The sequence below is a fragment of the Ambystoma mexicanum genome, chromosome 6p (genome assembly GCF_040938575.1).
Source record: "Ambystoma mexicanum isolate Mex_15411 chromosome 6p, UKY_AmexF1_1, whole genome shotgun sequence".
In the NCBI taxonomy this organism is placed as follows: Eukaryota; Metazoa; Chordata; class Amphibia; order Caudata; family Ambystomatidae; genus Ambystoma; species Ambystoma mexicanum.
In genome coordinates this window covers 292362923-292376274 of record NC_090935.1, presented here as the reverse complement: position 1 = coordinate 292376274, position 13352 = coordinate 292362923, and the positions used below count along the sequence as shown (strand labels likewise).

General features: G+C 44.9%; 1 protein-coding gene across 4 annotated transcripts in view; it reads right to left on the bottom strand.

Annotated features, from left to right (window-relative positions):
- The window catches only part of WDR7 (WD repeat domain 7), a 2460073-nt gene that overhangs the window by 2078411 nt on the left and 368310 nt on the right, over positions 1-13352 (bottom strand). For all 4 annotated transcript variants that reach the window (XM_069627029.1, XM_069627030.1, XM_069627031.1 and 1 more), the window contains 2 exons: positions 13057-13198; positions 11880-12128 (listed from right to left, as the gene is read on the bottom strand). In XM_069627029.1, the coding sequence (XP_069483130.1) occupies positions 11880-12128; positions 13057-13198 (391 nt within the window). The remainder of the gene's footprint in view (positions 1-11879; positions 12129-13056; positions 13199-13352) is intronic.

The window sequence follows — 13352 nt, the reverse complement described above, 5'->3', positions numbered from 1 at the left end:
GAAAACCGGAGGGTAGATTTGGACCAAATAAGAAACAACTTGGGCACAAAACATGGACTTAAATCTCCTGACTGGTTTGGGTTAAATCCATCCAATTTGAAATATTCGACAGAGAAGGGGTGCCCCCATCTGTATATCGGCCCAGCTGATTTTTATATCCAAGAGGCAAAGCAAGGCTAATAACGTTTGACTTGCTGGATGGCTATAGATGCAATTTTCCATACAAAAAGGTTGTCAAGAACCCCAATAAACTACAGATCCGGGGAACAATTCATTAGAAAATGAAAAAGTTAAGAAAACATAAAAACACAATTGTTAGGGAAGATTTGGTGCAGTACCCTTTGGGTGCACTACAACAACCTTGACCTCCTGGCAATAGGAACCCAACCTTTGGTACAAGTCTGTACTACACAGGTTGGTAGTGTGAGTGAGCAGCCAGGCGTATCTCAAGAGGGGTCAATGTGAGCAGTAGGGTGGTTACACAGAGATTCACAATAAATGCTTACACACAATGTTTCTTGATTAAACAATTTATTTAACGGTCAGTTTGAATAAGACTTCTTCAGAAGGGGCAATGTAATAGTAATACAAATACACTCCAAAGTACACACTCTTAGGTTCTCTAAATCAGCAAGTACCCATTTGGGATGGCACACAGACACTTCCTACACCCTCAGGGGACTTAAATATCTAAGACACTGTGGACATTAATATTTCACGGGTACATTTAGATCAATACTAGGATGTATGTCAAAGTAAAGAAGTTTTAGAATAAGACAAGAGATCAGACAAATATTCTTCAGCAGGTAAGTACTTTTGAACCCCCCCCATGCAAAGTAAGTTAACCCTTTCCTGGAAGGAAGGCACCAACACACAATCAGAGAAGAGTCATTCAGGGAGCCATGCCAGCCAATGTAAATTCGGCAAAAGTATAGGTGAGCTGAAGCACTTCTTTTAGTTAAGTAAAGGTCCTGCACAATGGTTTAGAAGTCTAAGTAGAAAAAGTAGAATCAATGTAGGACCACAAGCTGGGAGGCTTTTGAGGGGTAGAAGAGGCAAGCAACTCTACATAATGAACCAAGACAAGTCTCAACTGAGAACAAATAATCAGGGTGAGAGATCACACACATGGTTCTATGTTATATTATCACACACTTCTAGACTAAATAACAACTGTACTGGATCTATTGAAACAGCCAGACGGTGGTCACTTATTTATTGTGTACATTCATTACTTCATTCTTTATGCATTTTGCAAAACAGACCTAAATCATACAGACAGTTCTTACAATATTGACAATGTGGCAATACTACTGTGTACCATCCAATTCACTCCAAAGGATTAAACTCAACAGTGCACATGTTCAATCATTAGTGACCCAATACTGAAACATGGACATGTGCCCTACAGGGGAAAATGCGGCACTGGAGTAACAATGTACAATGTGACGTAGTACAAAACATCAAACCGACCAAAAGTCGACATTATTATGTTTCGGCCAAGTGCAGCTATTTCTTGAAGCTTTTGCTAGAGATGGCCTTCTTCAGAACGGGGAATAAGTGTTCTCAAGGTCCGTGGGGTATCTGTTCAGGGACAATGACAGAGGGGAGTGTGGGTTAGAACTGAGTGTGACCTCAGTGATAAACTATTTACATAACTTTAAATCCTATTAGGATCTTATAATGGGTAAAAAAACACCGTGCCCGAGGGGACGCTAGTCGACAGCTTACTGTGAAATGCATCTGCAGCGGTAAGTGTGCGTGAAGTGGTCCCTCTGAAATTAGTGAGGGCTGTATTCACATTCCGGCTCCAAGTCTGAGTTCAGAAGTAAAACATTTACATAGAAAGACTTCCACTGGACACTAAAAAGCCACACAAGTTGTGAAAGCAAATTTGTCATCTAGGTCATCAGATGCCCCTGCATTCTCATATATATCGGCAAAACCATCAGACCCAATAAACAACGGATAGGTGAGCACAGGTCATGATTAAAAACCAGGTTATAAATAAACCACTGGTCGATCACTTTACTAAATTGGGACACACTAATGAGGATCTCACTTGGACCATCGTACAACAGTGGACCCCACAAAAAAGAGGAGGCAATATCAATATATCCCTCACCAAACTGAAACAGTAGTGGGTACACAGACTGGACACGGTGAAGAATGGACTTAACATCACAGTCGAATGGAAGCATTTCTGGAACTACGAAACAGGCCCTGATCGCTAAACTGGAGGCAGAAGCAACCCCGGTCACCCACACACCGTCTTTAGACTTGTACCATAGAATCCCAGTCGATCGCCATCCATATGGGTCATGATAGGTTCATGGAATTTTTTGCCACCAACACAACATCCTTAGATTAGGAAAGTGGGCTATCGATATAAATGACACTCATGGCACTAAAGTATGTAGTGATTTCCACCCAGGCACTCGTTTAATGATAATGTTGCATAACAAGTATGGACAGATTTTAGCGATTCTAGGGTGGTTTCTAGGGTTCCATAGGTGATCCACACCCAGTAGAGTATGCCTACATCCAATGCAAGGTGAGAACACAGACACTGACTGCAATGTTGACTACGAAATGTAACATTAACGGATTGGATTTGCACACTCAACTTATATATATATATATATGTTGTATTTGTGATGAATTAATATTCCATTGGCTGTTTGTCCCCTTAAGTGCCAAGAACGAGATATCTCGTCCTTGACATTACCTCCGTAGTGCCAAGGACGAGATAGCAGGGATCACACAAAACTGTAATCCAACCCCCGGGCTATGTGAGGGGGAGGTCCCCCCTCACTGCCAGGGGGCTGGATTACCTTCAGTTTCATGTTGGCGTGCGTAAAGCACGCGGATGTGAAAGTAATTTTCACTGCAGCAGCCATTTCGGGCTGCTGCGGTGAAAACACAAGGTGAGTCTCCACCTTGCTCCCTCTCGATCTCCGGCTGTATTTCAAGCCGGAGATCGAGGCAGGTATCGTTAGTAAGGGGAGATTCTCCCCTTTCCAACAATACCTTGTGCGACAGCATTGCTGCTCCCGGATCGGGTGCATGGTGCTCGATCCGGGGGCAGCAATGCCCACTAGACACCAGGGATCTGTTACAGGGGGGGAGGGGGAGCAGCTTACTAGGTAAGCGCCCCTCCTCCCCCTGTGGCCCCAAAGCATGGGGCCACATGTATGGAGACCCCTGGGGGCGGATGGGTGACCATCTGCCCCCCAGGCGTGGGGGGCAAAAAAAAGAAAACAGAAAATGAAGCATGGGAAGGGGGGAGGCGAGTGGGGACCCCTAGACACCAGGGATTTTTTTTTGGAGGTGTCGTTGGAAAGAGGAGATTCTCCCCTTTCCAACAACACCCTTTTTGTAAGCATTGATGCTCCCGGATCGGACGCAGGGCGCTCGATCCGGGGGCAGCAATGCCACTAGACACCAGGGATGTCCTTTGAAAGTGGGGGGAGGGGGCTGCTTACTAGGTAAGCGGCCCCCTCCCCCACCGAGGCCCCAAAGCATGGGGCCACATGTATGGAGACCCCTGAGGGCGGATGGGTGACCATCTGGCCCCAGGAGTTAAAAAAAAAAATAGATATCATGGCTGGTGTTGGGGGGCGTGCCCCCCCGGACCACCAGGGAATTTTATGGAAAGGGGTTGCTCCCCCCAAAATGGACTTGGGGTCATGTCATGCAGCCCTCCCTGGAGGGCTTCATGAGAACCCCCCTCTTATCTGCCCCCAGGGAGGGCTGAATGAGATGCCCCCCTCCGGCATTTGGTGTGGGGGGGAGAGGGTCAAATTACCTGGCGGTGTAGGGTGCTCCTCAGCCCCCGCTAAAGGGCAGCCTGCCATTTTTAATTATTTTCTTTGTTTACTAAACTTGCCTTGGTGCAGAGGGACACATTGGTGTGCCAATCTGGCCCCAGGGTGCTCAAACCTTACTGCCCCACCAACTGGGGGGCCTGTCCCACAATTTTGGGGGCCCTCTGACCCCCCACCCCAAATGGTTAAAGTCAGACCTCTGTGCATTCCCACAGGTGTCCTCTTTTGGGAATATGCATGCGGTTCCCTGTTTTCCTTGCTGGCTTCGACACTCTAGGCCCAAATCTGTAGGTTACCCACACAAACAAAATGTGCTGTGCTGAAAGGCTTGGGGTTATCAGTGGGTTACCCTTTTCCTTTTGCCCTCCGGTAGGTGCACCCACACATGTGAGGTACCGTTTTCATCGGGACACCTGTGGGAACGTGGGACGGTAGGCCATGTATTGTTGGCGGCGTGTTTTGGTGGGTGAGCCGAGTGAAATATGCAGAAAATGCATTTTTTTCGCCACATTTCAGAATTTGCTGGGGTTTCTGAGTAATACATTCTGGGCCGATTTCCGCAAGTCAGACCTCTGCGGATTCCCAAGGATGTCCTGTTTTCAGAAATGCATGGGGTTCCCTGTTTTCCTTGGGGGCTTGGACACCCTATGCCTAAATATGACGGGTGTGCGCATGAGCAGAATTCCTGAAATGATGCTGTGCCGAAAGACTAGGGATTACCCGTGTTTTAGGCTTTCCACTTGGCGCCCAGGTAGGTGCACCCACACATGTGAGGTACCGTTTTCGTCGAGACACCTGTGGGAATGCGGGACGGTAGGCCATGTGTTGTTGGCGGTGTGTTTCAGTAGGTGAGTCTAATGAAATGTGCGGAAAATGCTTTTTTTTGTGCCACATTTCGGACTTTGCTGGGGTTTCTGGGTAATACATTCTGGGCCAATTTGCGCACGTCAGACCTCTGGATTCCCACAGGTGTCCTCTTTTCGGAAATGCATGGGGTTCCCGGTTTTCCTTTATGGCTTGGACAACCGAGGCTCATATCTGTATGGTGTGCCCATCTGGAAAAACCGTGAAATTCAGATGTCGGAAAAGACTTGGGTTTAGAGGTGTGTTCGGCTTTCCCCTTGGCGCCCAGTTAGGTGCACCAACACATGTGAGGTACCGTTTTCATTGGGACACGTGTGGGAACGCGGGAAGGTCTGACATTTGTTGTGTTTGTGTCGTTTTCATAATGTTTTGACCCATTTGCTGGTGCCCTTTGTCACACAACCCTTTAATTTCCCAAATGTGCCCTACATATAGTCGCTGCTTTAGGCACCATACACTTTTGTAACCTGCACAAGTCACCTACCCTTGAAAAGATCTGCCTGTGCTCTTTCAACAAATGTATGCTTGCCGTTCCTCACCGCATTGGTTTTCCTGATTTACAAATGCTAAGTATCTCTGTTCAGGCCGTAAGCATACAACTCCTGTGTACCATGGCTCAGTGTTTGGCTTGTGGTATTGCTTGTTTTGTGAAACACTACAAAAAATGTGTGCTTTCCTAACTGCAAGAGTTGGGAGAATGTAGTGGAGCATTATTTTTCTCAAAATTCTTAGAAGCCATTGCCGTACCAAGTCAACCATGTCCACCACAACTTTTTTTTCGGTCATTTTCCCGCTTTTTCCCCAGTCTATGGCATTTTACCCTACCTAGTTGTTGCCTGACCTGCACAAATCACCCCTTCCTAAACTTGGAATTTTGTCTTCTTTTCAGAAATGTATGCCTTTCTGTCCTCCAATTCGGCTTTCCTACCCTTTTCTTCCATTCCGTCCATGCATGTCCAGTTGGCAAAAATGGCCAAAATCGCCTACCTCTCACAAAACGGTTGATAACCACATCAAAATAATTTTATTTCGTTTCCACTCAACCTGTTCTTGAAAGCCAGGAAATTGGGGAATTCAGCACAGCAAACCATTTGTTCCTAGCTCTTACAAGGTAAAAACCCACAGGCTTCTTTGTACATCATTTTATTGGCATTTTTTGAAAAACACAAAGTTCTCGCCCTTTTTGGTTACTTTCTCTCACCCCCCACCTACAGCAACCTAGGATTCCTGGGTGGCGTTACGACCGCCTACATGTGGGAAAAAAAAGGGGCCAAATTTGGCCGACATATCTCATGTAACAGAAAAGTTACAAGGCATTGAATGGCGACATACCGAAATCACCAAAAAAGGCCTTGGCACTGCGGGGGAAAACCCTTGGCACTTAAAGGGTTAAAATGTCTCCGCCATACACTGCGACTGCGAAATGAAGCAGATACCCATTGAATTTGTACACTCTGTCATTGAGAGACGAGCGAAGTGAGTGTAGTACAATTTGTACCACAGATACTCTGATGACACAGCTGTCAGAGAGCGCATGACAATACTATAGTGTATCTGTCAGCAGACACGCACCCTGGGTTCACATAGCACCCTTACAGGACTTGCGAACTTCCCAGTCTTCCAGCGCTCAGACCCACCCAATGACTACCGAGCCACCTACACACCCACCCCTGCATTGGCCATTGTGGCTACAGCGGGTTGGATGCGAGGGAGGGAGGGCGGGACTACGGTGAGACGTAGGAAGTTTCACTTTCCCGGCTCCTCTCGTCTAGCGTCTCCCTAGGCAATGCGCCCGCAGCAGTGCCTCGCACCACTACACGATCCACACGGCTTCAAACAAATAAGTTTATGTGCAGACTACACAGCCTTTTGCCTTCATTCGCTTCACGACCCTCCAGCACTTAAGGTTTCTCGGTCATCCGGCAGCAGCGGTAAACTTAACAATCCACCTATACACCAGTTGAGGCTGCTTTCACATGGTGTTGCACAGGAGAATACCCATTTCCATCACGCCACTAGTAGGGAGTAGCTCACAGAGTCTTTGATTAAAGCATGCCCGGGCCATGTATCCCCACTGGAACTGACAGTACAACTATTTCATTCACGTGGAGCATTTGTCACCCACAGATAATGTTAGACATCAACGTGGAGAGTTCTCAGTGACAATGGTCTTCCATGTGTTTTGCCCTTACAGAACACAGTACCAACTGCGAATTACATACGCCCAGACAGTCGACTTAACTACACATTGGAAGTGCATAGTGACATGCTTTGGAGGCAAGACTTCTCTCCAATAATAGTCAGATTGTATACTGCACGTCTCGAAAGTATATCCTGACAAGGGCCCACCCCCCCGGGGCCCACGCCCCTTTCTACATTTATTTTTCTGAATTTACAGAGAGAAAGCGGATTAGTCAAACATCCATTACTCGGACTTGGAGCCGGAATGTGAATACAGCCCTCACTAATTGCAGAGGGACCACTTCACGCACACTTATCTCTGCAGATCGCGGACAGTGTTTTTCACCCATTAGTAGATCCTAATAGGATTTTAAGTTATGTAAATAGTTTATCCCGGAGGTCACACTCAGCTCTAACCCAAACTCCCCTCTGTCATTGTCCCTCGACAGATACCCCATGGACCTTGGGAACACTTCTCCCCCGTCCTGAAAAAGGCCATCTCTACCAAAAGCTTCAAGAAATAGCTGCACTTGGCCGAAACATTATAATGTCGACTTTTATGTTTTGTACTATATGTCACATTGTACATTGTTTGTTACTCAAGTGCCACATTTTCCCCTGGAGAGCACACGTTCATGTGTCAGTATTGGGTCACTAATGATTGAACATGTGCACTGTTGTTGAGTTTAATCTTTTGGAGTGAATTGGATGGTACACAGTAGTATTCCCACATTGTCAATATTGTAAGAAATGTCCATATGATTTAGGTCTATTTTGCAAAATGCATAAAGGATGAAGTAATGAATGTACACAATAAACAACTAAGTGACCACAATCTGGTTGTTTGAACAGATCCAGTACAGTTGTTATTTAGTCTAGAAGTGTGTGATAATATAACATAGAACCATGTGTGTGATCTCTCACCCTGATTATGTGTTGAATATTATGAAGTACCCTCCTGGGCATATCAGGGCTAGCAAGGTGCCTTTTTTTTGTTTCATCAACTGAGAACAAGTATGGTGAAAAGACAAGAACTCTTAAACTGTACAATACTTTTGGTTAGAAGAAATGGTTCCAGCTGGCTTCTGTTCCTGTGTGGCTCTGCAGATCCTTTTGTTCCTATGCCTCAGTCGTGGGGACAAGAGGGAGGACTTCTGGGGACTCCTGTAACACAACGGGATGATAAGCGACAGAAAAGGGCAAACTCCAATTCAGTGGCACTTTGGCATTTCAGCTCCTCACGTCTGACAGCAAATAGCAACACTGCGGTTCTCGGATACCACTTCAGACTTTCCTTGCGTCTGGGGTCAGCGCTCTGTTGATGTGGCTCAGGCTTGGTCAGTACTGCTTCAGGGAAGTCCAGAGGATCTTCCTGGCGCTCGGGTCCGACTTAAAAGCGATCCACTCGATTTGGTGTTCCTCTCCCTGGCAGTTCGGTTCCAGCAGCAGCAGCAGTTGAAGTACAGCCAACTTCGAGAGGATGTCCAAACCTTAGAGTTGATTGGTCCTACCAACTCAAGGGGAGAATTTTGTCCTTGCAAGGCTTCTATAGTTGAGGCAAATTCTGAGTCTCAGCGCAGCAGCAGGGCTTCTGCGGGCAAACCAAAGGTCCAGGAGTTGCAGCAGGCGTCTCTTCCAAGTTCTTCTTCGAATTCCTTCGTCCAGTGGTCGACTCTTCCTTCCAAGCCAAAAAGCCTCAGCTTTTATGCAGGTGTCCCCCATTCATTCCAGCCTAGCTGTCAACCACACAGCAGGGTGGCTGTGCTTGCCGGACAGCCAGCCGGCCAATCACCTTTGGGTGCATTCCTTTAACTAAGGGGATTAAGCACAGGGAGTTCCGAGCACCCTCCTCTCTTCCTGCCCCTGCCAGACATACTGGAGCCCGAGGCAGGTTTCACTTGTGAATCCCACCAAAGACAAAATGAACAAAGGGACCAAACCTGGTTTGGCACGCAGAGTAAATCTCAAGAAGGACCTTTCCAACAAGAAATGGCGAAAAAAGAAGACCAGGGTCATTTTGACACAATGGGCACCCATGGGTGCTTTACTGCCGCTGCAAACGCTGCCTGCGGTAAAAACACCCAATGGTAGTTAAATGTAAACCACTGCCACCAGCCATTAATTGTAGAAAGGGCAACATAAAAATGTTACATGAGAAACTATACAAAGGGAATACTAAGTAACCCCTCCAGCACCCTATGGTAAGATAGTGTGTGCTGGGAATAGGACGAAATGTTTTTACGACCCCACCAAAAGACCTAAAAAAACACACCACGAAAAGTTCTAACAACCAAACGTTTGAACTTTTTGTGGTATGTGTTTAGGTGTTTCAGTGGGGTCAGTATGGGGCTGGGGTTGTGTCCCCCACAACACTTCGCTCACTTCAGTGAGCGGGGTTTGCAGGGGACACCACCCCCAGCCCTTGCCACAAAAAGAAAAATGGGGGCTGCGGGGTATCCCCCGCAGCACCTTGCTCATTATACTATATAGTAAAGTGGCCGGAGGTTGCGGGGGACACCCCCGCAGCTCACCCGAGCAAAAGTAAAAAAAAATAAAAAACAAAAAAAGGATCCTGCGGTGCCGGTTCTTGATCACGCAAGTGAAAGGGAACTGCTGCTACAGGGACACAGCATGTCGGGAAAGGTAAGTAGGGTGTGGTGGGGGTGTGAGTGAAGGGATGCGTGAGGGTGTGAGGGAGGAAATCTGCGTGATTTGTAATGGAAATGTTTGCATGGGAAATGTACAAACATTTTGTAATGCGTACATTTCCCATGCGAACATTTCCGTCGCGGGTAAATCAGCCGCAGATAAATCACGTAGATCTGTGTGCTGGGTCTAGAAAGTAACAAATATAAGTAACGTCAATTTCACTTTACTGCTCTTGGAAACAGTAGTTTATCCAAGAGAAGGTATTTAAATCTTTGAGAAATCTAAAAGACTTCCCTGTGTCACTGCACTGAAGGTGCTATGTGCCACAATGGTAAAAGATGATGCCTATGGAGTTTGGCAGACTCCACAAACAAAGAGAAAGTGTTTAACTCACAGTAAAATACATGAGAGTGGGAAAAAGTTCTCACCCTCTCCAGATTGAAAATTAAAAAAGTCGTACAGTCCAGCAAGAGTGCTGGGGGTCTCTAAGGTAGAGAGGAAATAGCACATTTCTGAGAATTCTCCCCAAAAGCAGTTTTCAGCCTACTGGCATTCATTTACCCCATTGAGGAAAAGTGCAGTTTCTGAACAGCCGTAGCTTGAAAACCGCTGGGCAGATATTGACCAAATAAGCAACAATTTGGGCACAAAGCATTGACCTAATTTCCTTGACTGATGTGGGGTAAACGCTTCCAGTAATTCTTAAAATATCAGACAGAGAACAGGGTACCCCCTGCTCCTTAAAACCTTTATATCGGTCTTGGTGCTTTGCAGCAGAGACGAGGTGATAGACAACGACTCGGCAGAATTTAATCATTCTTTAGAATTATCAAGATATTTGTGACATTTCATTTACAGGTCTAGTCTTTACTGCAAGCACACATTTGAAAGAATATCAGCCTACAGACACCATACAAGGAAAAAAGACTGACCACAGTGAAAAGGTAAAGGACGGGTGGATTGCTATGGTTTCAAACAGGACCAGCAGAGAGATGCAGAATTTGGTATCATCTGGAGAATGCAGACTGGGGCGTGCACTGAGAGACTGTAAAAGATCTGATCAAGACTGAAAATTGGGGAGATTGACACATAGCATGAGTATGGATAAAACTATGCTTTGTATAGGATAAAAAGTTGAAATGTATACGACAATCACTGGAATTACAAAGTATATGCTTGTCCTTTTCTTTCTCTTTTCACTTTACCATTGGATGCTGTATTCTCGAGAAACAACTTCTCCCAAAATTTTTGAATGTAGATGTCCGGTGCAACTAGAGAAAGCTGGCTCTTTCAAATTAATATTTTATCACAAAGTTCATTTGAAGAGATATTTTCAAGAGAAGAGTCAACAGAAATTAAAAATTAGAAACTATTACTTACTATTCATCTCATGCATTTTATAAGGTGAGACTAAGTCCAGTATCTGAACCTGGGGGTAGAGGATTCTGAGCCCCACACAAGGTTAAAAAGAGGTTCCCCTGGACCACTGCACCATCTGGACTGAGCCATGGTGACTGTATATGTGTGTTCCCATTGACTCAATACTGGTCCTTAAAGAAATGCCTTGGCGAGTCAGTCCAGACCGGAGCCCTAATTGTTTGAGGGACCAAGTGGCCCAATACCAGTGATCTGCAAGGAGCAGTCTGTGTGAAAACATTACCATCAATGAGAGATGTGGTGAACTGGCAGCATTCGGTGAACATGCTCACTGACACAGCAGATATAGTGGGTAGCCTGTGCAAGGGCAGTCCACCTGCTGGTATCCTGCAGGTGCATGTAGAAACGACGATAGCAGCTGAGTCAGGGATAGGCTCTGTCCACATTGCCACATTCACCAGTTGAGAGACATTACATTCAGGTGTTTGACACTGGGCACCCATAATGCTCAAATTCCTTTTCAGCATTACTCATAAAACGTAGTTTACCTCAATTCAAACTATGATGGCCTAATGGGCGGCGGCTGGTGGAAACTGAAACAGGTGGCAGTTGAGGTGAAGGAGCACAAGGACGTGTGAGCTAAAAGATAGAGGAGACTAGCAGTAGGCATCAGACAGAGGTTGGAGAAGTTAATAGGGAAAAGAAGCCTGTGGGTTGGAGACATTTGAAAAGTAGACCAGCATTTGTTTGCTCTGTCCCTTACAATGTAAGATGGTAAAATATTGGCAAATCAAGTTGTTCCTTTTTTTGCGCTGTTTGTAAAGAAGTATGTAATACATTGCACAAGTTTGGACCAAACTATCACGCAGGAATCGAAAATAATACAACATGGATTTGGCTCGGTTTTCTGCAAGAGTGCTAACATTATGTAACGTGGCCCCATAACCTTATGCAGTATTGAACAAAAGTGTTTAGTCATACCTCGCCTTAGCATATGCTCTCCTTGAAGGAGCTGAACTATGGCCGTCTGAGTGGCTGGAACAATTATAATGCTGCCGTCTTCACGACCACAAACCAGTCGTCCGTGGGATGGAATATACACACTGGCCGTGACTTTAAGAGGTTCACGGCTGTTAGGGATCATGCTTAGTTGGTCAATGATGCCAGCAGGGCAAGGTTCAAGTTTATCAAAGGCTTCCTGAAGGCACACTGATGTTTTCATTTTAAGTCCTGCAAACAATGAAAGTTTCACAAGGAAAACGGTTAATTTGTTAACAAAAAGGTAAAGTCAAATATATCTTAAGGTTCACGCTAGGCCTGACATTAGATCATATTATACCAATTGTTAAAAACATAACCAAAGGTATTAGGACTACCAAAAAAAATAATTTGGCACTAAGCAAGATTTAAAAGTAGACCCTTGAAGTGCCTGGGAACATTAGGAAAATAAAAAGGAAATATTACAGTTTGAACCAAAACAACAACATAATGGTAAAACGGAAGGGGTGAAAAAACCTGACCACAAAGCTACATTTTCCAACGTTACAGTGACCAATTTCACAGCTGGTTAAGTGTTTAATTTTCTAATGTTACAGTTAACAAGGGTTCAATTTAAGAAAGAATATCTGGGCTAAATCACAAGTAACAGTAAATATAAAATGAAGTGAAGGGTAAGGGTAATATTTTATCAATGGGGCTTCTTTCTGACCTTTTAGTTGGGTCTGTGTCATCTGACCAATAGCTGCCCATTCTGTCTGGCATTTTCAAACTATTCTAATCTGTCTCCAAGGGTCTGAATCCAAAAACAAGAGAGGTGTGGGTGGAGTGTGGTGTGCTGTATATTTTCCACATATATGGGCATTTCTGCTTTGAAAGAAAGGATCAAACCACATCACTATAATAATTAAGAGGTTCCAAGTCCATTTCCAATTTGCTCTCACTATGGCCATAAGGTGTGCAGACGTACCATACATTTAGTCAAGGGATGCACTAAGTAAGTATCCTAGAACAATGTCAGCTTCAGACTTAGCTTAACACAGTGGCTGAATGGGGAATTGGAAGTAAAACAACTTAAAAGAAGACATAAAAACTTGAAAATTCCTAAAATGATGTATGTAAAAAAAAAAAGGAGAGAGAAATCTGAAACAAATAAAAATACCTTCAACATTGTCCTGTTTTTCTAAAATATCTGGAACACTCCACATGCATAGTCTCCCCGATGAGTCTCCCTGTATTAGAAGTTTATGGAAACATTCTCTGCGTCCATAGAAGAACCGAGTTACAGGAGGACAAATCAGTAACTAAGGAATAAAGACAAATAGAAAAGTTACTCCAAAGAACTTAACACTAATTCTGGGTCAGTAACTAATGAAATAACATTTACAGTGCTTACAATTTAACCTTTTGAAGTCCTCTTGCAAAAGTACCCAGGAGAACTGAACTGTACAAAAACAA